The 21,996-nt window shown below is 41.4% G+C and overlaps 5 protein-coding genes and 1 long non-coding RNA gene across 7 annotated transcripts; 2 read left to right on the plus strand and 4 right to left on the minus strand.

The window, feature by feature from the left end:
- Positions 1–510: 510 nt before the first annotated feature.
- LOC115060236 (inactive all-trans-retinol 13,14-reductase) lies at positions 511–5,097 on the minus strand. The gene is made up of 11 exons (XM_029528112.1): positions 4,941–5,097; positions 3,667–3,849; positions 3,109–3,350; positions 2,824–3,019; positions 2,535–2,732; positions 2,335–2,454; positions 2,061–2,199; positions 1,568–1,677; positions 1,262–1,428; positions 1,002–1,161; positions 511–680 (listed from the first exon to the last, which is right to left on the minus strand). Exons 1-11 carry the CDS (start codon positions 5,095–5,097, stop codon positions 511–513), a joined length of 1,842 nt encoding a protein of 613 aa, XP_029383972.1.
- LOC115060238 (uncharacterized) lies at positions 2,703–3,366 on the plus strand. Its single transcript, XR_003842253.1, has 3 exons — positions 2,703–2,833; positions 2,898–2,995; positions 3,229–3,366. It is a non-coding gene; the product is annotated as an uncharacterized LOC115060238 (long non-coding RNA).
- A 1,946-nt stretch (positions 5,098–7,043) lies between the features above and the next one.
- On the minus strand, positions 7,044–7,360 carry gngt2b (guanine nucleotide binding protein (G protein), gamma transducing activity polypeptide 2b). The gene is made up of 2 exons (XM_029528194.1): positions 7,277–7,360; positions 7,044–7,172 (listed from the first exon to the last, which is right to left on the minus strand). The coding sequence occupies exons 1-2, from the start codon at positions 7,358–7,360 to the stop codon at positions 7,044–7,046; spliced, it is 213 nt and encodes a 70-aa protein (XP_029384054.1).
- A 1,581-nt stretch (positions 7,361–8,941) lies between these two features.
- Positions 8,942–12,847, plus strand: tmem101 (transmembrane protein 101). Its single transcript, XM_029527568.1, has 4 exons — positions 8,942–9,086; positions 9,865–10,045; positions 10,570–10,716; positions 11,206–12,847. The coding sequence occupies exons 1-4, from the start codon at positions 8,956–8,958 to the stop codon at positions 11,512–11,514; spliced, it is 768 nt and encodes a 255-aa protein (XP_029383428.1). The 5' UTR covers positions 8,942–8,955; the 3' UTR covers positions 11,515–12,847.
- On the minus strand, positions 11,012–15,617 carry LOC115059847 (leucine-rich repeat-containing protein 17). Its single transcript, XM_029527566.1, has 3 exons — positions 14,811–15,617; positions 14,362–14,719; positions 11,012–13,846 (listed from the first exon to the last, which is right to left on the minus strand). Exons 2-3 carry the CDS (start codon positions 14,638–14,640, stop codon positions 13,085–13,087), a joined length of 1,041 nt encoding a protein of 346 aa, XP_029383426.1. The 5' UTR covers positions 14,641–14,719; positions 14,811–15,617; the 3' UTR covers positions 11,012–13,084.
- A 125-nt stretch (positions 15,618–15,742) lies between these two features.
- lsm12b (LSM12 homolog b) lies at positions 15,743–21,838 on the minus strand. 2 transcript variants are annotated; one of them, XM_029527569.1, is made up of 5 exons: positions 21,677–21,838; positions 19,607–19,740; positions 18,621–18,730; positions 17,215–17,341; positions 15,743–16,350 (listed from the first exon to the last, which is right to left on the minus strand). In XM_029527569.1, the coding sequence occupies exons 1-5, from the start codon at positions 21,801–21,803 to the stop codon at positions 16,258–16,260; spliced, it is 591 nt and encodes a 196-aa protein (XP_029383429.1). In that variant the 5' UTR covers positions 21,804–21,838; the 3' UTR covers positions 15,743–16,257. The 2 variants fall into 2 exon arrangements, with proteins under 2 accessions (XP_029383429.1, XP_029383430.1); XM_029527570.1 differs by lacking the exon at positions 19,607–19,740 and having other exon boundaries at positions 21,717–21,818.
- Positions 21,839–21,996: the final 158 nt, after the last annotated feature.

The raw sequence follows: 21,996 nt of genomic DNA on the forward strand, positions 1-21,996 counted from the left end.
TTCACTTAGTGCAGGAAGTGTGAGGTTTCACCCCATATGTTTGATTTCAGAAGTTACCCAAACAACACCGGGGTAATAAGTCAGGTCAGAACAACACAGGTGGGAACTAAATCCAGGGAGGCTTTACAGTGTCAGTTCACCTGTCAGCGATACGTGAATGTTCACCCAGTTAATCTGATGCTTTGATATGACCTCTCCTGGTAAATTACTGATTTCTCAATACGTAATTGATTTATTAATACAGTCAGTCTGTCAGTTTTAACAGTAAAGGTTATTGGATTATTTGGATGGCGTGTGAATGTCAAATTTATTAGGCAAGAAAAATCTTTACACAATGGAAAAAAATGAAACAAAAAGATATGTTCAACATTAGGAAACAAACCTGTACATATAAAACATAGCGACACAGCAGCAGTTTGGTCCTTTTGGCTTCCCATAATAATCAAAGGTCCCTTTGCACCAAGTGTGTGCAGTTTCATTAATGTCCTGCAGGGGAAGTACAGAGCAGACTCACTGCAGTTTCTTCTGCGCCAGCTGGGCCAGCTCTTTGGCTTTCCTGCTCTTCAGCTTCTTCTTGAGGAGGAGCAAGTCGATGTAGACAATGTGATCTAACACTGCAGATGCGCAGAGGAGTCCGCCGTGTAGAGCTCCTGCTATTCCACAGCTGAACACGTCTTGGCCTGGAGCACAGAGACACAAGGCGCTGGATGAGTCTGGATTCAGATTGTTGTCTGAATTTCCATCTGGACTGAGGTTTTCTCAGCAGGCTTCAATAGGAATACAATTTCTTTTTGCTTTATGGCTTTCTTCATTACATCTGAGCTGTTTTAACTGGCCCACTAATCTAACAAAAACTGGCTTCATAGTGTTATCAACCTTCCCATCACACATCATCAGTCTGAGGCCTTGTGGAGACACTTCTATGCCTTTGACACTTTCAAACACAAACTACTAAAGCCTGACTTTTGCGTGTATGACATAACGCATGAACATTTTCATACCTGAGATGTAGAGGTTTTTGACGGGAGTGTTGCACCTGTTCCTCGCCACTGCCTCAGCGTGGAAGCGGTCCAGGTTGTGCTCGGCGGAATACATGGCTCCACGCTGGGCGCCCAGGTAGTGCATGTTGGTCAACGGTGTGGCGACATCCTGGAAAACCAGCTGGAAAACAAGCCATATAAAAAGGAAACACTGTCAACCTACAGCGACTTTGTAAAATTAAAGATATCGTTAATTTCCTTGAAACTCCTGTCCCATCTACCTTGTCTTTGACTTTAGGGAACACAGAGCAGGCCCAGTCAAACAGGTTCTTGGCAAATCTCATTTTATAGTTGTAGTATTCATCACCCCTTTTGCGCACAGTGGTGTCCTTCCATTCCTCGAACCATTCATACTTCACCATGGTCAGTATTGTCATGCAGGATTTTCCTGTGAACAGAAACAGTGGACGTCACACCTTATCTCTGTAGAGTCTCAGATGAGTTATTTTCTGGTGTTTCATATCAGATTGTATCAAAAACACACAAATATTTCACCATAATGCCCTCTTACTACCAACTGTTTGTACCTGGGTGTCTAATTTTGGCCTCTGGGTCTTTGGAAGATGGGATTGTGATGAACATCATGGGGATGTTATCGGGTGCTTCCTCTTTGCCCAGAGCAAAGAACTCGTCCATCCTAAAAAATGAAAACTGTATATTATCATCATCATCATTAAATCAGAGCGTCTTCAGCTGTGGGGCAAATTAAAAAGGTGTTGATCCTCTAATCCTCTACTCCATCTAGAGGATGAAATGGGACTTGATAGTTGGATAAGCCACATAATGTAGTTTCTTTTTGGAAATAAGAGCTTTCTTTTTAATTATTGATTTATTTATTTTATTTTCTGTAATAAATAACAGTGAACTAAAAAGAAAAATGAGTGTTACTGTTACTGGCATTTAGGAGTCACTTTTTCCTCCCTGATTTGACGCCATCATTACCACTTATACAGCAGCACTCCCTTGTGGTTACTAAATGCTATGTCCCTTTTCAGTGTGATCAGTGTTCAGCAGACGTACGACTTGTCCAGATCGTTATTCTTGAACAGCCAGAAGTTAGTGGACACGAGGCCCAGCTCCTCCTCAGTTCCTTCAAAGCCAGAGAAGACCAAGAATGATCCTCTGCCGTGTTTCATCATGTTCAATCTTTCTTGAATATCTATAATATGAGAGAGTGCAGAATCACCTTGAAGCATCTTGGACTGTTTCTCAAAAAAAAAAAAAAAAAAAGAATTTATGATATATTTTTTATATGTATGTATGTTTGTTTATTTATGAAGGATTACTTGCTCACCGTGTTTGACTCTAATCTCAGGTGGAAGAAGTTTCTGGAAGGTGGTGAAGATGCCACAGTTTGAGACAACCACAGGGGCATGAACCTCCACCTCCTCCTGACCTTTACTCACCTTCACTCCTGTCACGCGACACAAAGCAGAAACCCTTCAGTCAGTCACTCGGAGAACATCTTGACTGTAACAGGCAAAGAACCCTCACCATAAGCTGCTCCCTTCTCGTTGACCAGGATCTGCGTGACAGGAGCTCTGACCAGGCAGTTTCCTCCATATTTCTGAATGGTGCGGATGATGTGGAAGGCGATTTCGCTGGCGCCACCTTTGGGGTAGTAGGCGCCTCGTTTGTAATGATGAATCAGGAGGGAATTGATCAGAATGCTGGAGTCTCTTGGAGGCACACCTAAATATGCACAGAGAAAAGACATTCCTATTAAATCTAGTCAAAGTATATAAAACATAAAGGTGCTGTGGGAGCATTTTCGTGGACCCACCATAGAAAAGGTAAGAGAAGATGATGTGCAGATCCTTGTTGCTGGTCAGCGTGTTCACAAAATCTGTTGCACAGGTGCCAGTGAGGCGGAAGACGGGGGAAACAAGGTCTGCAATGCCCGACTTCAACAGGAATAAAGACACCCACTGAGGGATCAGCTTTAAAGTTGCCAGGTAGTGCGTCTTCTTAGCTGAGACCTGTTTGAATTCGGAGGAAAGGTTTTGAATGTAGAGTTTGCATTTAGGGAGAAAAATGAAAAGCTTGAAATACGCATCAACTTCGGTACCTTCATGATTTTGAAGAATGTCTCGATGGCCTCAGTGTCATCGGGGAATTGCTTCATCAGATGCGCCTTCATCTCGGTTTTACCAGAGAATATAGTGTACTCTCGCGTGTCATCACCCAGGCCGATTCGGATGGTGTCGAAATGTTGATTGAGAGGCTGGAACTCCAACTGGCCCTCAGAGATCTGGTCGAAGGCGATCCGCAAAAGGCTGTTCTCATGGACCTGACCGATGTAGTGAAGCCCTGGAGAGGAAAGGAAACAAACAGGAAAGTTCCTTGTTTGCACCCGGCATGTCCAGGTTTAAAGGTTGAAACTTTTATGACTCGGCATGGCTGACTACATCTGAGAGGAAATGTCAGGAATCAATGGTTCACATGTTGACGACATGTTGAAGTTTTAACCAAATACTAATTTTGCAAAACCCCCCATGACCCAGAAATGGATAAGCGGTAGAAGACGTCTGAATAAATGAATGAATTTGCAGTTTAATAAGAAAAAAATGTAGAGAACTTAAAGGTAAATGAAACTGTCCGTTTCCGACGCCTCGGGTCTCCTTACCAACATCAAACTCAAAGCCTTTCTCTACGTAGGTGTGACAGCAGCCTCCGGCCTGGTCATGTTGTTCCAGCACCAGGACTCTCTTCCCAGCTTTGGCCAGCGTGGCTCCTGCTGTCAGACCACCAATACCGCTGCCAATGACGATGACGTCCAGATTGTGAGGCACTCGGTCAAGCGTGAAACCTGGACAGACGCGTGGAGAAGTGACGTGAACACGGTGAATTCTCTGTGGTTCAGATTCTGACAACAAAAAGGACTTACAAAAAAGAAGTTTTCATGAGCAACATCTTAAACTGAAACGTCTGCACATGTTGCATGATTGGGTTACATAATTAAATCTGAAGGTTGCACAAACCACACCTCTCCTAACATAGTCACCAGGTCATAATCCAATTAAGATAAAACACAAACATGAAATACTATTATTGTATTGTGTTAATCTAAACTCCCTGTTATGGCACAGCCAACAGGTAATTTAGATAAAACTATCAGCACAGTTCAGCTCTAGTTCCTGAAACTCATTTTGTTAGTAGAGAATTAAGTGACTAGGTCATATTGAGCACAATTTAGAGGTGTTAAATATCTCAACAGTTTAGTTATCTATTATCTTAGCATGAAGAACAGAAGTCACAAAAATAGGTTATCAAAGGTGAACAAAATTAACATAATTAACCTGTCAATAAAATGGAATCAAAATTAATGATTTTATTGATTTTTTTTTTTTTTTTTTTTTTTTTGCAGAATTACCTTTTCTTTGTGGATTTTGTCCAAAAAAAGCATGAAAAAACCTGCTTCATTTAGATTTAACAGTTTAAAAAAGCCCAGAAAGATCTTTAAAGTGCAATCTAAAACCGGAATCAGGTTTATTCCAAATATTCCTGTTTAAGACAACAAAGATGCCAAATATTGATTAACGTTGGGATGATGACTGAAGCGGAACAACAAACAAACAAACTTACCTCCTAAAAAAATAAAGCCATTTTTAGTGCAGACCACTGAAGGTAGGATGATGATACTTGATGCTACTTCAATATATTTTTTTATTTTAAGCTTGGTGTGTTTCATTAGCATTAGCTTTTGGCTCCGGCTTGTTGTTCTTCAACATTTTTATATATTTTAGTTTGTTTTACTGAATTGCATCGCTTTAAGTAACCAGCACTAAGCTCAGCTCGTAGTACAAACTGCACTTTGTCCAAACATTGCATCACATTGCACACTGATGCATGGTGTAATGCTGCAGCCCTGCAGCTTCTGCAGCCCCCCCACAGTTTTACCTTGCTTGATGACTTTGTCTCGCTTCTTTGGATCAAACTCCCGAGGTCCAGGCGGTCTGACCGACTCCAGGGAGAAAGGACTGGGTTTCCCAAACAGGTACCAGTATGTTCCGCCGGCCCAAATTACTAACCAGGCTAAGAAAATCAGGAGCCACATGGTGGAAATGATCTAATTGCTGTTACTGGTAGATCGGTGCTTCTAAATGCAGCTCTCTTCTCAAGGGCCCCTTTTATTATGTGGAGGGCCAAAGGTCCAGAGGAAAGGGGCAGGAGTTTGATGCATAAATGTTATGGCAAGTAATAAAGATAAAGTGTTAAAGACCCATTTTCTCAAGTGATGACAGTGCATAAATGACAGTAATAAAAAAATATAGTATTTGTATAAAGTAGCTGTAACTGGAGATTTCAGGTCACAAAATGTATTGAAATTATTTATTTATTTATTTTTTAAAAAGCCTTTGAGAACAGAGATTCAGTTTTCATTGACAAACTGTAAACAAAAATGTCCCTTTCTTTTTAAATTGCAGCCTTAAAGGGTTATCCAGCATGTAGCATGGATAATCTATCAGATTTAGAGGAAATCTGCATAGATTACAAAAACTGTAAATTACTCTTATCTGATAAGGCAATTTAGATAAAGAATATTTTATAGACAGGTGTTTTTTGACTATAATCGGTGTCCAGTGTTATGTTTTTATGAGTCCGGGTGAATGAGTTTCAGCATTTCAGGTTTGATAAATACGAACTTGTTCTTGGAAAGTTAACTGTGTAAATAATTCAAATCACTCTGAAACCACTGGTCAGAATATGATAATTCATAGTATGATTTAAAAAAAACAACCTGAAATATCTTGTGATTGAAGTGATAGCAGCTATCATGGACGTTGAACTCTGGTTATACAATACTTCAGTTGACTTTGAGCTATAGATTTAGTTTGCAGCTACTGATAACATAAACGACAACAAAGCAACTCGCTGTTATGAATGTGAACGAGAAATTCAACCAAAAATGCCGTTTGAAATACTCAGGTTAGATGTGTCCATTCCGGAGTCCAGTTACTCCTGAAGGAAATGCAGCCATTAGTAATTTTCAATTTCTTAAAGAGGATGGTCAAAATTAAGGCATAAAGAAAAATGCTCCATTTAAACCAGACTGTCTTCTTGTCACGATTTTAAGGTGAAATTGGTTGATATTTCATTTGAACTATCATCTTACCCTGTAAATAAAATAAAACAGGGACCTCAAAGTTTAGAGGTTGTTTTTTTTGGCTTCTGTGTTAAGCCAAGCTAAAACTTTGACTTTAAAGTAAATGAATGATATATCTGCAGGGTCCTTTAAATGATAAGTGGGTAAAGGTGAAGATACAGATAGTGCAGCCCAAGGTTGTTTTTGTGCTGAATGGTTTACCCTGTGTATATAATGACAGTTCCTACTAACAATTGTGTTGTACATGTCGAATGATCGGTGCGTTTTTGTTGTTTCCTGGGTTGAAAATGACGCTAATTGGATGGAGAGCTCGAGATGGCAGCCGGGATTGAAGCGGCAGGAATAAGATTAAAGACTTTGATACAGGAAGCAGCTCTGTGTCAACAGTGACCGACTGTTTTGCAGTGAAGAAATCCTATTAAGATTAGAATAAGCGGGAGCTGCACGACTCCTCTGACTTTGCTCTCCTTTGTCTAGTAACACAGATCAGTGTCATGTTGCTTCACTGTCAGATATTGGACATTCTCAAATATAAAGTTATAGTTAATATTAACCAAAACAATAAAATGGGGTGAAAGTGCCATAGCAGCGTAATGAAAGTAAGATCTACTAATGATCCAATTATCAATAACAACAGCAGCCGAGTCAGGTCAAATATTTATACAGCTATTTGCATTTAATTACAAATTGACAAACATTTGCATATCAACAGATTGATACAGTAATCCGGTGATGGTAAAGGGCCTCTTTCCTGGTTGCAGTGCCATTACAGATTTTCTTAGATTTTCTACCTACTGTACAGTTTAAATGTAGGAATTTCTACAGGAATATTACAGCAGTTTAACCAGCTCCCATAAAAAAAAAAAACATGTGACTTTCCTCTGGATGCATGTGTGCTATGTTATTATACAGCCTCCCTTGTCTCCCTTGTAGGGGTTCTTGTCATCGGGAACACCTTTAATCAGCGGATCATTTGGAAGCAGTCCCTCAACAAAACTGACTGTGTCCGTGCAGTTGGCACTCACCTGTTGTTCAAGGGGAAGATGACAACAAAGAAATTACAACCCAACAGGTACCGTGAATGAGACATATGCATCCTAAAGATTCATGAGTGAGGATGTGTACTTACTGCTGTCCTTGGTGTGTTCACTTCCTTCTTTAACTGATCCAGCTCCATTTTCAAGATTTCCTTATCTGACATATCCCGAGCCATCCTGGCTGCAAGAACAAATCAACAATCTTGTTTTGAAAGTTGTTAAATATCACAATCCATGGTTACTTCGCTCCCGTTGCTATTTGGATTCAAATCTTACAGTGTCAAAAAATCAGATAAAAATCTAACCAAGACAATCGCCCCAGTTGTGAATCGTTACCTGTTCAATGGCAGGATCCCCAGCTATCTGAAAAAAAGGGTTGGCTCCTAAGAGCTCATCGACTGCACGCCTTCTTCTTGTTGGTCGCTTCCTCAGACTGACTGATCTGTGCTGTCCCACTGCACTTCATCCCAGCTGATCCCTGGCTGCTGGCTTTTGGAAGCGGTCAGCTCAGGATTGGCGCTGATGTCACCAATCCTCCGTGATGAGATTAAACAATCAGGTGCTTTAACCTCTGAACAGGAAGGAGGAAGGGGAAATTCCACAGATCCTTATAGAGCTGCAGGGAGCATCGGTGGAGAAAAGTGAAAAATGACTCGATGGATGAGGGAAAGTCATCTGTTATTGTTACATACAGCATACATGCAGCGTGTTTATTGCCCCACTTTCTGTATTTAGTTTATTTTTACTAGTACTGTGTATTTTTCTGTTGCTGAAAACAGACTGATATGAACCAGAAACAGTTTCATTTAAATTATATTTTCATTAAGGTAACTCATTCTGGAACAACAAACAAACAAACCCAAACAACTTTCTACATCCAAACTTGCAATTTTTCTAAAACCGATATTCTGTGCATATCACCTGTTCCTGACATTTCATCTGAGACATGTCAAGTTACTGATCTTTACCTTCAGCAGGACTCACAGTAAGCCGTTTTCAGGATCTGGGTCAGTCTCATCCACTCAAGATTAACCTGAAACACGTCACTGGATTACCAGCAGTGTAGAGCTGTTCCTGATTGAGCACCTGATGTAAAACACTTTCATTATCAACCAACCTTTGGCAGGTAACTGTCTGAACGACAGATGGGAGTGACGCCTAATTGGTATTACGAAATGATTTTATTAATTGATGGATGCATAGAAAAGTATCATCTGTCATTTAGAGAAATGATTTACTGACTCAGCCTCTCAGACAGAATAGGCCAAATAACACAAAGTCAAAGTCAGTCCATCCCTGTGAGCATAACCAGAAATCAGGCCAACAGAAAACTGGAGGAATCAGGAATTTATTTTACTGACTGACCGCACATAAAGTGCACACAGTGGGCTGATAACGGAACAATGCAGATTAAATCTAAACGACTTTATGTCAAAATAAACCAGCTTTTCTAAAAGTAACACGTGACAGTGAAGCTGACACAGTTTCCTCTTGCGACCTCTGACCTTTGGTGTGATGATCTATTTTGCCCTTTAGGTGGCGGTGTGAAGCTTTTTTTTTTTTTTTAAACTATTTTTGTCCCGCCCACTTTGCTCTTCTAACCAATAGGATGACGCCATCTTCCAGGAACAAACGTTTTCCTTCAAAATAAGAGCTTTAGGGTAATACTCGGACTCCTCTCCGGTGTCTACAGACACGTGTGCTCTTACTTTGACATGTAGAGGAATCGTGGCCGGAAGTCCACGCGGTCTCTCCGCAGTGAGACACAGCCATGGCGGCCCCGAGCAGGAAGCAGGTCCTGAAGTTTCTCAGTCAGTTTGGGGGGTTTATTTTGACCCGGTTCGGATTTTGGAACTGCTTCTGTATGTTGATGCTGTTTGCTGAACGAGCCGACTCGAAGAGGTAAAAAAAAAAAACAACTTAAGCCGAACAGCTCACTCGGGAGATGCTAACGCTAGCTAAAGAGCTAACTTTAGCTGTTGAACTTATAAAAATAGACTTAAATTTAAGAGGTAATTGTTCATTTTAACAGACTGTAGCTGGATGATTTGTGTGTGTCACCACGATGCTTTCCTTCAGTTCCTGTTCATGTTAGCTAACGTGGGGAAAGTCTCAGCACCTTGACCAGCTTTTAGCCCAAAAGTCAGTCAGATGCGTTCCTGCCTGCTCTGTGATTTTCTGGAGATGGTGTGTAATTACTGGGCGTTTAAGTCTGTGGCTGGTTGGTCTGATTTAGACTACCACATCAGCTGCATCTGCTGTCTGAGCTGGTTTGGTGCTCACAGATAGAAATTAGCTTAAAAGGAAACTCATATTCAAAAGTTAAAATTATAGTTGATGCTATTTATTGTTATTCGTTGACAACAACATCCTTCTTTGGGGTTTTTGACCCACATGTGGTCTCCTATGAGCTGGGAGTGTACCTTTCTCACTGTAACACAATTAAAGACAAAGTAGTAGGTTTTCACTATAACACCATGATTAATGTACTACAGGATCGTTTGGATTGATTGCTCAGCTATATTATTGTATTAGTTATTACTAAGATTAGATAGGGAAGTGGGACAGCAGCTGAAGTGTGCTGTCATTGCAGCAGAATTAGTACAATACACAATAACACATTGATACCCACAATAATTAAAGCAGTTAATGTCTTAACTCTGTTCACTGTCATCTTCAGGAAGCCGGACATTCATGTACCCTACCTGTACGTGGATATGGGGGCTGCGGTGCTCTGTGCCAGCTTCATGTCATTTGGGGTGAAGAGGAGATGGTTTGCAATGGCTGCTGCTGTACAACTGGCCGTTAGCACTTATGCATCTTATGTGGGAGAGCAGGTACACTACGGAGACTGGCTTAAGGTGAGTCAGCTTCTGTCAGGCAATATACTTAAAAGGGATAACTCTCTTACTTTCCACAGCTATTATTTTTGTTTGCTTTGTTCTGGTCTGTGTTTGGGTCTTTTCCAGGGTTGTATCAGTTTTTTTTGTGCTTAGGCTTTTGTACATATTCACTCAGTCCATGCTTCAATGAATCTAACACACAGATTTTAGCAGCTCAAAAAGTACTCAGGCCAGTCTCTTTACACTGTTCTGGAAATGGTCTAAAGTTGACGTGTTATCTTGCCATTGCTTGTTCTTTTATTTCTTATGCTATCTGTCCCTGACTTCTTGAACTCTGTTCACAAGCTGAGATATAAGTCAGATATCAGAGCAGCTTAATGTGACCCAGATAAGTGTTGAAATATTAATCAAAAAATGTGCTACATGTGAAGGGATGAGTTGGATCTGGGTCACCACTACAAGTTTTTATGTAGATTTACAGAGTAGAAATGTGGTAGAAACCTGCTTCAGATTGTTAAAGCTTGTACCATAATGTCCTGCAGGTACGAATGTATTCCAGAGCGCTGGCTATTATTGGCGGCTTTTTGGTTCTGGCCAGCGGGGCAGGGGAGGTGTACAGACAGAAACCTCGCAGCAGATCCATGCAGTCGACGGGACAGGTATTCCTGGGAGTCTACCTCATCTGCATGGTAAGGCCCAATATAATACATTATCTGTATGTAAATGAGCTCAGCAAGACAATCGGCCAGCCTGATCAAAAGTATCCACAGAACACGGGCACGGATCATGAGTTAGAACTAGAGCTGCAGCAATTTGCCAGTTTATTTTGTATTTTTTTGGAAAATGTGCTGGTTTGATCATTTATTTAGCATTTCACTGTTTTTCAAGAAAGACATCACCTTGACCTCAGAGAAACTCATGAATCATTTTTCACAATTACTAGACAAAATAATCAATTTGTTCATTTAGTCTTTATTTCCACAAGCAAGACAGCTTATTTATCTTTTGTAATGTTTTTTTTATTGTCAATTCTTTTGTGCACAAACTTTCGTAATAACTAAAACTCCCCATTATAGTTTTCAAGAACTGAATGACAGCTATAAATATTGGTTGTCTGGTGAAACCTCATGTTTACAATGATTATTTTAAATAATGCAATGCCAACTTTCTCCCACTAGGTGTACTCCCTCCAACACAGTAAAGAGGACAGGCAGGCGTATCTGAACCACATCGCTGGGGGTGAGATCACGCTGATGCTGCTGGAGGTGCTGTTCGGGGTGCTGGCTCTGGCCTTCCTCTCTGGCTGGTACATCCGCCTGGCTGCTCAGATTTTGGCCACCGTCCTTCCTCTGGTGGTCCTGCTCATCGACGGGAACCTGGGCTACTGGCATAACAACCGCAAGGTGGAGTTTTGGAACCAGATGAAGCTGATAGGACACAACATGGGCATCTTTGGCGCTGCGCTGATCCTGGCTACTGACGGCTGAACCCTCTGAGGCTGTTTACTGTTTGCCTCTGCCCGACGGTATCCGAAGCAGCTGTGGCTCAGCCACCTCTCAGGATTGACAGCTGGATGGAAGCCAAGCCGTTGATTGTCACGGCCTATCAGCTGGTAACTTTGCTTTTGCAAGATAAAAAAAAAAGAAAGAGCCAGAGCTGCTTCTTCTTCTTTTTTCTTTTTTTTTTCCAAATTTATTTATTTGAATTCATGTTTACATTTTGTCTGTTATGCTCTGAACCAGGAGGATTTACTATAAAGCTACCGGTAAAATAACTTTTACTCCAAAAACTCTAGTCTTAAATGCTGTTTTCTGGTATTTTAAAATTAAAGGGAAACCTACATTTTATGTGGTTTGGCTTCCAAAGCTTCTAATTATGGTCTGAAAAAGTTTTAAATGCTTTGAGTTTGCAGGTGCAGCTGCTTTATAAGTGGATTTTTATTTTATTTTATTTTTTTGTAATCTGTGTAAAACACATTTATATGAAATTATCTACATACATGGTGATGGAAAGGATGAATTTTGTCTAAGTTCTATTATTTTATCGTTAAGTGGAGCAGTATTTTTACTGATTAAACCTAAAATACGTACGTAAACTTCTATTACCTGTATCAGAATAAGAAAATACAACTCATGCAGCCAAAACATCAGTGGGACTATAAATCCTACATTCATGTTCTCAGAAAGGTGCTGATCATTTTGGAACGGCAGTATTTGATGCTGTTGGATTATATTACGCTGTAAAGAGATTTGTTACCATGTTTCCCCTCACTGATGAGGTTGGTTAGCATAGTTTCTTTGACCATTGTTGTAATAAAGTGAACACAGGTGACACAAAACGCCCAGTGCTCATCAGAATGAATGAATAATGAAGTAACGATGATGTCATGACAAATCACATCACTACAATACTACGTTATAAACCAACATGCAACCTGAGACTCAGTTTAGTAAAGTCTGCAGCTACAGCGAAGCTCAGACAGCAGAGAACAAACTCTAGGTGCCTAAAAAAGACATGACCTACGTGTTTAAGATGCTAACCTGTGATGGGAATTTGAAAAATGTTAGGAGGCATTTCTGCACTAACATTTACATAGTTAAGTTTCTTCTTTCTATCCTTGAGAGTTTGGTCTGTTTCACTAAAAAGCAGTTTAGATATAAATATTCAGGGTCCATTTTCTGAGTCTAGGTATCTTATTTGTGGTTAAAGCTTTTCCAGATATTCAGAATAAATGTTTGGGGCAAAAGGAGGACAATGGGAAAAAAGTCATGCCTAATTTAACGTAATCTACATTGATTGATAATAAACTAAGAACTAAGTTGATAATTAAATTCCTTATTTTTGGCTCCTGCAAGTCTTTTAAAGGGGTATTCTGCACTAATCTTTCTTTTCCTCCTGTTTAGTAGCCGTACAAAATGTAGTGGGACATGGAAGATTACAGTAAAGGCAAAAGAAAGAACTAAATACAGAGTAAAACATGCCATTGCGTGGTGGACTACAGGTTATTACATAAGAGCCTCAGAATAACTGACCTTGCAGAAAACACCATCATTTTTCTCATCTCTCCGACTCCGCATCACTTGCAGCTTGTTTGCTCTTCTGCTTGTGCTCGGCTTTGACCAGGGCACCAATCACGGCGAGCGTCACGGTGATGGTTATGACGAGCACCGACGCAGTCTCGGCCACACACAGCCGGCCGTGCAGGGCGGCCAGGCAGCTCCCGGCCTGCTGGGCCGGAGCGTGGCAGATGATCTCGCTGTAGTCCCCCACCTGCAGGTGTCGAACATGTCTGATCTTGTTAAAGACGCGCTCCAGCTCGCAGTCACAGCTCCAGGGGTTGAGGGACATCTGGAGTTCAGTGCTGGTGGTCTGGAGCTGCAGGAATGTCTTGAATCTTATGTGGTCCAGCTGGTTTCCCCGAAGGCCCAGCAGAGTGAGTCTCCACAAAGGAGCCAGCGCTTCGGTCTGGATCACTGAGATGTTGTTGTGGCTGAGCAGCAGCACCTCCAGCCTCTGCTGCCTGCTCAACAGGCCGTCCTCAAGCACGTTCAGCCTGTTGGCCTCCAGGCTGAGGAAGCTCAGTCGAGACAAGCCGGCAAAAGCTCTGACATCTATCGCTCCAATTTGATTGGAACTCAGGTCCAGTTTCCTCAGGTTTTCCAAGTCTCCCAGGGAACCGGGGCCCAGGTGCTCCAGCAGGTTGTGGTCCAGCCGGAGCTCCAGAAGGGAGGACAGACTCTGAGAGAAGTCCTGACGGAGCCAACGCAGCTGGTTAAAACTCAAGTCCAGCTTCTCCAAGAACTGCAGTGATGACAGAGACTGACAAGCAGCAAAAGATCAAATGAGCATCACTGAACAAATCTAAGTGATTTTTCTCAAAAACAGTATTTATGTACAGTTTAGAGATCTTACCTACCTTACCTGCTACTTTTTTTATTCCATAAATGATTGGTCAGTTTACAGAAAAAAAGATTTTAATCTTTTTTTACTGTTCAGTTGACAAAATGAGAAATGTGTTTTAACTTTTTTAAAATTTTCTTACAGACTATTTTTTAGACTATTAAATCAACAAAACTAAAAATGCTCAATACTGAAATTAATTATTTACATCGTGAATTTGTTTAAACAGAAACTATTGTGCTATTTTTAAAGATTAAGCAAGTTCATAAATTATCTTAGTATGAATATAAATCACTTTTACATTCACAAAGATTTAACACAACTCAACAGTTTGACAGTTGAAAATTATTTTACTGTGATTTACACAATACAAATAAAGCTGAAGAAAGAGAAAAGTGAAAACAATAAAATGAAATGGACCGTTCAGGTATTACCTGCGGCTCCAGAGTTGTGATGCTGTTGTTGGACATCCGGAGGATCTTGAGTGACCACAGGCCCAGGAAGGACCTGCTGTGAATCACCGTCAGCTTGTTCCCACTCAGGTCCAGCAGCCAGGTGCCGTGCGGGACACCGGGGGGGACCCGGACCAGGCCACCAGACCCGCAGTCCACCAGGTCTGAGGATTCATAGCAAAGGCAGGAGCTGGGACACAGCTTGGAGCCCACAGCTGTGTTCAGAAGAAGAGGCAGCAGAGGCATCAGGCTGGAGGACATCTTCTGATGATTTCAGTCTGCTTACCGTCCTCAGAGCAAACACCAGCCGAGTGACGGGGATGCCATCTCCGTAAATTGCCTGTGAACAGAGATTGAGTTATTCCTGATTAGAGAGGGATTATGGGTTTAAACGGATAATCACAAAACATTGCTCTATCTGAGGAACAAACCTGCTCTGGTTTGGACCCCCTCCTAGAATAAGGATTTACATCCGCTCCTGTCTCACATGATGCTGTTTTTAATGAAAGCAGTCACTTTATTCTATGTTATCATCACATTACATCATATTACTCTGACTTTTCTGAACTAAATCTTGTTGCTGAGGTAACCGGTCTGCTGTCCATTACAGCAGATATGAGACAGACATTAATTAGTATTTAAGTCATACAAAACCATGGAGGACAGAATAACTGGGCACTTCCCAAATATGATTTCCTTTTCCTTTGATGAAAAATAACAAATATTTGGGGCTGCTTGGACAAAATAGACATTAGCATGTGTCACCTTGTGCTTTGGGAAATAGTTTTTCATAGACCAAACATTTCATTTAGGTCAAACACATTATCAGCAAACCATCATCTACCAATCAAAACACATCGGCCTACCTGAAATTAAGATGCATTTCCAGCCAAAACAGAACAGAAATCACAGCTTTTCCCGACGCATGTCCCACATCAGTCCCGCTCCATTAGCAGAATCCATCTAACTGCACTATCTACATGTTTTAATCAAGAATTTTAGATCCATCAAGAGCCCAGCGGCCCAGAGGACAGCAGTAAATGTCATCAAGCAGCTTTGCAGAAACCAGAGGCTTAAGACATTTGAATAATTAACTTGAAACAGTGATGGCATCAGTTCCCTTAATTACATGGCTGGATCGAAATAAGGCCACCAGACAATCCCTGGTAAGAAACCTGAGCGTTACCCATAAAAACCTGATCTGTCAGCCAGAGTTCAGGACGACAGCGATTGGCAGGATTTCAAGCAAAACCGCAAATATCAAATGTTGACCAGCTGTTGATCGATTCCTTCAATAACCATCTCAGGAAGTGTTTGCATTTGTGTGCCCTTCAAAAAGTTGGTGAAAATTACAGTATTACAGTCAGAATTTTTGTTACTTTTATTTTAGAAAATGTCCTTTAAAGTGTGGCGTTTCAAGTCACATTTTGTTTAAAATACAGAAAATACAGACAGTAGAACATGGATACAGCAAAAAAAGGAAACAATGACAGAAAATAAAGCTAACAAGCCTTTCTGACTGCTCTAGTTTTCTCTTTTTGAAATGGAACTGAAGGCAAAAGGAAGAAGGGCGGAAAAAAGAAAAGGCTTCGGGGACAGGAGGGGAGGAGTGGGGGCAGAATGAGACAAGTTAGTTAAGGAAACTATGTTTGCTTTATGGTTCATGTTTAAATTATTCTTTATAAAGTCTAATTTAAGATTTAATCTTTCCTCTTTCTTTTTTGTCTTTTTCATTTAATGGTATTTTGATCTTCTGGATCCAGGGCCCTCAGCGCTCCTCCTTGTGGTCTCAGACTGAGGACAAGGAATGCCGACTTAGTCTGGCAGTGGGAACAAAACCACTCGCGTCGCCTTCCCTGGCTGACCCACGCTGCCAACTCAAGAAGATAAAGTGGAGTCCTTCTGTGTTTGCTGTGCTTGTGAACGTTGCATGGACTTCTGACTTTCCACGTCTCTAAAATGTTTCTCAACCTGGAGGGGTAAAAGTAAAAAACAAAATAGAAAATAAGAAAAGAAAATCAAAACGAGCATCACCAGCTATAGTGAAACTTGACTCATGCCATTGTACGCAGAACAGGTCAGTTTTATCTCCAATTAAATCATACATACAAAACGAATTATTACAAACAGCTTAGTTTTAAAGAGTTCAAACATTAATTCACAACAATCTTATAAGAATAGTCATTTCTTAATAAGTAAATAATATTTTGTCATAGCTGTTATTGCAAACTTTGATTGAATTGATAAAAATATTTAAATATGTAGTATTTGTATCACAAGCTGTCACTATGTTCACTTCTCACCCTCCCTGAGTGTGACAGCACACGGACATCACACACAAACTGGTGGATGTTACAAAAAAGAAACTGAACGTTTTAGTTATTTTTCCTTCCACACGAAGTGCCTTTTTCACCCCTGAAATGAAACACTGTTGAACCAACGGGTCCTATTTAAAAAGCCTTTGTCACATTGAGATGTTCAAAGACCTGCACGCTCGCAGTGTTTTCTATTACCACGCCTGATCAGACATCTCATCGGGTGGAGCTACTGTATTCAGGCAAATACACAATCACCCAACTTCTTTGTACTGAAGACATTACTCCATTTGACTATCAATATGAAGCTATTACTGCAGCAGCAAGGCGTGCAGTTAAATAGCGTTAATGTGGTGGATACGGCTGTGACTCTCCATCAGCTGACAGTCAAACAGCAGCAGATATCGCAGGAAACTTTATGTGCATGTCTCTAAATCTTCAACAGGATGGCTACAATGACTTTTCTATTTTTAGCCACTTGTTATAGTAACACTATAGATATAAATCAAAATATACTTACTATTTTGCGTACATGACTTAAAGCGCTTCCCTCTTTGCCTTTGCAGTTCTCAACCTGGTAAGGCGGTGAGATTACGACGTCGTCCATCACAATAATGTTCTTCTCCTGCCATTTACAGTCTTTGATGCTGCGAAGAAATGTTAACAGATGTTTGTGAAGCGCATCAATATAACATGGCTGGAGGGGCAAGACACCAGCTCTTCAGACTGCTTAGTTAAACAGATGAATATGGTCATATTACTGGGGTGAGCACTGAGGATATTTGTCATAATTCATTAAATTGTGGTGTGACCATTGACTGAAATTGCATCTGTTCTTCTATAGGGGCAGAAAAATTCAGGTGTCCGATAGCAGTCGGTCTGTTGTGTAAAGCTAAAATCTGATCCTGATCTAATGTAAAAAAGTAACATGAATTTCACACAAAGGGACTTATTTTTTACAAAAAGCAACATGTGGCATGCAGGGGAATTGTGTCTCATGTTTTGTTTGTCTCAAGATGGGGCAAAAAAAAAAAAAAAAAAAAAAAAAAAGCTTAAAATATGATACGAATATATGAAATATTAAGTTTTATTTTTGCTGTGATGATAAAAATCATTTAACCTTCATAAAAATGTTCAACAACAGCATTAAAATCATGCAGTAAAAACAAGCTGTGTCTTTCACCAAAAGAATCATTAAATCTTTAATTAAAACTGGACTGGAAGCAACTCTTTGCAGTGAAAACCTGACACATGGTTGAAACATTGTAGGGTGTAACAGCAATAGCTTTGTTTGTCAAATTGTGTCCTGAATACATTTCCCCTAGCTGGATTAATAAAACTTCAATGAGTGGCCAGCTGGCCTGAGTGCGTAGTCATAATTTGACTGCCATACATAGACAGGACACACCGGTCCTCATAACACCTGAACTGTAATTCTGTCTCTGGGAGTTGGGGAGAGTTTAGAGATTTGGAAATTGTGCAATTTGTCACCATCACATTTTTGGTGAAGTATATTGCATGTATCCTTTAGACACGACTTCTAAGAGAAAATGTTGAACTCTTGGGTTTTTTTTTTTTTCCTCCAAATGATTTCTTGTTTCACTTTTCTGTTTTAGTTTTGGACTAACATCACTGGCACAGAAGGTTAGCTACTAAGACCAGGACCTGAGTCAGGCCAGGTCCTGATTAACTTCAGCCTCAGCAGGCACTGCTAACTTTATTGTGGCGAGACGAGACATCAGCTTTGATCACGCATTGCAGTGTGTCGGGGAGTGATGTGTCATTGAAGGCAGATGGAGAGTGTAAACTATGAACTGTAGTGAAAATCATATGGAACAGCAGGATCATCTAGTTTTAATAGTATACTTCTTGGCATTACTTAATGGTTCTGATTCTTCACTGTAGAAAACATCATGCAGTTCTTACGTTTTGTGAATAGTCTGGAATAGCTGTTGGCCCTCCACAGAAACCCCAGCACTGATTGCATAGGCTTGGGACAGCTTGTCCTCCTTTTCTGTCCGTGCTCGATTGGCAAGCTTTGGAGAATGGCACAGAACAAAAGGCATAAAACAAACATCTGAAACTAGGAACTGGAAACTTTCATATAGGAACAGCTTCTTGTTTTTAATTGGAACAACAATAAGCGAAGACAGTTTGAACCATTTGTTGTGTTGTGGTTAAGGGCTCTGGAAGTTATTCTCAGTATTCATCTGAAACACTTTTGAAATGGATGTGATGAACAGCTTATTAAATCAATGCAAGCACTTCATCCAGAATAATGACACAATTTAGACGCTCATGATATACTATATATGAACAAAGCCTTTGCTTTGTTGTTGCGGTGTTGCATCTCAGGGGCAGGTCACTTAGAAAGCCATGTTTCCAGCCCTGTCGTCAGCTGACAAGGTCATTCTCATGTCACAGGTTACATAAAAGGCAATGAGCTTCATCTTGCTCCGGTTTTAAAGGATCTTCAATAACCAGCATATCTTTTCCAAGTCACGTGATACCAGAGCCATTAGTGACATAGACCTCAGTTCACTCCTTGAACTAAACCAGTGACAAGGCACAGCATGATGCAAATCTAACTAATAGATTTCTGAGTTCTGACAATGGCCAGCTGTTTAAGCAAAGTGCCCGGTGACATGGATATTTATTTGACTTTAACTTGACAGGGATCACCTTAACGTGTCATTATTTTTGTCCTCTACACAGCTTGGCTGCTTCATTTTGAGGAGACCTCTGACCCTGAGAAGGATCAGCTAGTGGAAATCCAGGGAGTAGTTAAAGGACAAAGTCATAGTTATGAGTTTAACTCTGGATTTCCTTAGGTTAAATTCATCACTCATCATCAACAGAGGCAGTGAACCAACACATAGGGGAAAAAGAAAAGATACTGTCAATGGACTTACCTTGCTCACATTCAGTGATGCTAGTGGGGGTGGAGTCTCAGTGCGGTCAGTTATTATGTCCACATCAGAAACATAGGCTAAGTTGATCAGGATGACGTCGTTGAGGTTTGGCTTACCACTGGAGGAAGCACATTCTTTGAAAGAAAAGTCAAGGCAGACAACTTCATGACAACATAGAATAGCTACATTGAAATCTGACCCCCTACGAACTTTGACACGACCAGCTAGAGTGAACAGAGAAGCCTATGATACAGAGAACTGTGGCTGAGAGGTCGTGAGAGGTCGTGCCAGTTACAGCACACAACTATCAAAATGCAGTCGTGCCACCTCAAATAACCAAGTATGACTGAATGAAGACTTGCTGGAACCGTGTTATGTTTATGCACATTTACACATCACCACGAGAAGTATCCACTTGCCTCTCTGTGCTGAAATATAAATCAAATGGCTTTTTGGGTAAACTACATAATGGCAGCTTTCCAAACTGTGCACTCAATATATTTTGGTTGATTTTATGGATTTCCTGGTTAATAAATTGAAGTCACCAATGAGTGGGGGGGGGGGAGACAAAGCAGCTAAATTCATAACTTATATGCAGAAACATACTGGAAATGTTGTTCATCTTACCACAAAATATGTTTTACCTGACACCCTGACAGCCCACGAGCTTCAGGCATCAACCTCACCTGCCCTGCCAATAACACAGACTCAGCTCATCACATTTGGGTTCCCCCAGAATTCACATATATTAGTGACACGTTAAAGCCATCATCTCTACAAACACTTAATTTTGTTAACAGCAAAAACAGATACTAGCCAGGATTTTACCAGACACTGACTGCATGCCCTTAGAAATTGTAAAGTGGTCCACATTCTCTATAACGTGTATTTTAACCAACAAAAAGGTCTGAGTGCGGTTTTCTTTTCAGCTAAATACCAGGAGACTAGACCAGGAAAAACCCGGTGCCTGTTCAAGCACTTCCAATGAACTAGTTGGCCCACTATAAAACTAATTTGCCTGTGAAATTACTTGCATACATACCAAGACAAACTGTCAAAAGGGGTTCAAACAGCTACTGAGGCCTGCGATGCAGCTCACACTGCAAACTCCATTCATTTGGTCTTTGACCCCACATGGCGATCACACCGTTTTAGGATTTAACAATCAGTGCAATTCATGAGGTGATCCAGCATGCTACCTAGATGATGATCACTCTCACACACACACACACACACCATGGATGGGTGTAGGCAAGTCCTCCAGGGAGCTAACGTTGGTTATAATGAACCCATGATGCCTGAGCCACCTCCATCATGTCGAAATGACACCGATATTTCCCTCCACGGTTGCACCAGCATCACTGTATGGCCGGGACCGTGTGATCTGGGAGGGGGGGGGGGGGCGCTTAGATGATAATCTTGTGAAAGCTAATGCCGTTAAATGAGCTAGTAGCTGCGGTGTGTGGCTGAGCGAAACTTAGCACGTTAGCCGCGCTAGCTTGCGGCTCGGTTCTAAGCGTGGACGATTCCACGATGTCCATTCACGGATACTGTTTAAATATATAACAAATAAGGGAAAAAAAAAAAACAACCCCCAGCATCTCCAAGAAATGGCATCCCGAACCATGAGCTGTAAAACTGTGTACACAACCACCCCCCCTCTCCGCCACGGCGAGAGGCGCCCAATGTCAGCTAGCTTGCTAACTAGCAACGGTTTGTGCCTGTTGAGAGCAAACAGCCATGATGCCTTTACGGGATCCGCTGCCAGATAGTGATCCATGTTGAGGGCTGGCAATACAATGAGTGGATTCAAAACACATGCGCTTCCTAGCGGATGGCGTGAACCACCAAACGACCCGGCGACGCCGGCTGAATCGCCCGGAGGCGCCGGGGCGGGTAGGCAGTCACCTCTCAAGCGAAACGCTTTAAAAACGGCCGGAGATGTGTAAGTCGGCTCCCACCAATTACGCCTGCGCGGATCACTATTTGACATATTTTCGGTTACCCTACAGGCCCTTGCAGCCAGGCAGGGCAGCCGGCCATCCGCAGCGGGGAACGGACAAAGGATACTCAGAGTTAACATCTTGGACTGGTAGTCAAACGCGACCACTTCTCCTTGCAGACGTTGGCCCAGGCAGGTGAGGCAAGAGACATGGCTCCCGACGCTGAAATACTCCCCCGGTCCAGGAGCCGCCATCTTCTCCGCCAGGAAACCGGAGCGCCTGCCTTACGTAAAGCGACGTGATTGCGTAGCGTGACGCAACCTGGGCGTGTCCAAGCACGTCGCGCTGTGGTCATTTATTCAAATATTTGACGCGCATTTGGCAATTTATCATGTTTTAAATCCCACGCTGCGTCGTTGAATCTATCGAAATGTAACGATTGTGGTC

This window comes from Echeneis naucrates, chromosome 19 (assembly GCF_900963305.1).
Source record: "Echeneis naucrates chromosome 19, fEcheNa1.1, whole genome shotgun sequence".
Taxonomy (NCBI): domain Eukaryota; kingdom Metazoa; phylum Chordata; class Actinopteri; order Carangiformes; family Echeneidae; genus Echeneis; species Echeneis naucrates.

What these genes read in the sequence shown, in the direction of transcription:
- tmem101 (XM_029527568.1), top strand. Translation starts at nt 8,956, where the DNA reads ATGGCGGCCCCGAGCAGGAAGCAGGTCCTGAAGTTTCTCAGTCAGTTT. An exon ending in GAACGAGCCGACTCGAAGAG is followed by an intron (nt 9,087 to 9,864) that starts GTAAAAAAAAAA and finishes TGTCATCTTCAG; the next exon opens with GAAGCCGGACATTCATGTAC. An exon ending in ACTACGGAGACTGGCTTAAG is followed by an intron (nt 10,046 to 10,569) that starts GTGAGTCAGCTT and finishes AATGTCCTGCAG; the next exon opens with GTACGAATGTATTCCAGAGC.
- LOC115059847 (XM_029527566.1), bottom strand. Translation starts at nt 14,640, where the DNA reads ATGTCCTCCAGCCTGATGCCTCTGCTGCCTCTTCTTCTGAACACAGCT. An exon ending in TCACAACTCTGGAGCCGCAG is followed by an intron (nt 13,847 to 14,361) that starts GTAATACCTGAA and finishes GCTGCTTGTCAG; the next exon opens with TCTCTGTCATCACTGCAGTT.
- LOC115060236 (XM_029528112.1), bottom strand. Translation starts at nt 5,097, where the DNA reads ATGTGGCTCCTGATTTTCTTAGCCTGGTTAGTAATTTGGGCCGGCGGA. An exon ending in AGACAAAGTCATCAAGCAAG is followed by an intron (nt 3,850 to 4,940) that starts GTAAAACTGTGG and finishes GCGTCTGTCCAG; the next exon opens with GTTTCACGCTTGACCGAGTG. An exon ending in CTTCTCTTACCTTTTCTATG is followed by an intron (nt 2,733 to 2,823) that starts GTGGGTCCACGA and finishes GTGCATATTTAG; the next exon opens with GTGTGCCTCCAAGAGACTCC.
- lsm12b (XM_029527569.1), bottom strand. Translation starts at nt 21,803, where the DNA reads ATGGCGGCTCCTGGACCGGGGGAGTATTTCAGCGTCGGGAGCCATGTC. An exon ending in GTCCAAGATGTTAACTCTGA is followed by an intron (nt 19,741 to 21,676) that starts GTATCCTTTGTC and finishes TTTCTTTCAAAG; the next exon opens with AATGTGCTTCCTCCAGTGGT. An exon ending in TTCCAGACTATTCACAAAAC is followed by an intron (nt 17,342 to 18,620) that starts GTAAGAACTGCA and finishes ATTTCTTCGCAG; the next exon opens with CATCAAAGACTGTAAATGGC.
- gngt2b (XM_029528194.1), bottom strand. Translation starts at nt 7,360, where the DNA reads ATGGCTCGGGATATGTCAGATAAGGAAATCTTGAAAATGGAGCTGGAT. An exon ending in TGAACACACCAAGGACAGCA is followed by an intron (nt 7,173 to 7,276) that starts GTAAGTACACAT and finishes CTTGAACAACAG; the next exon opens with GTGAGTGCCAACTGCACGGA.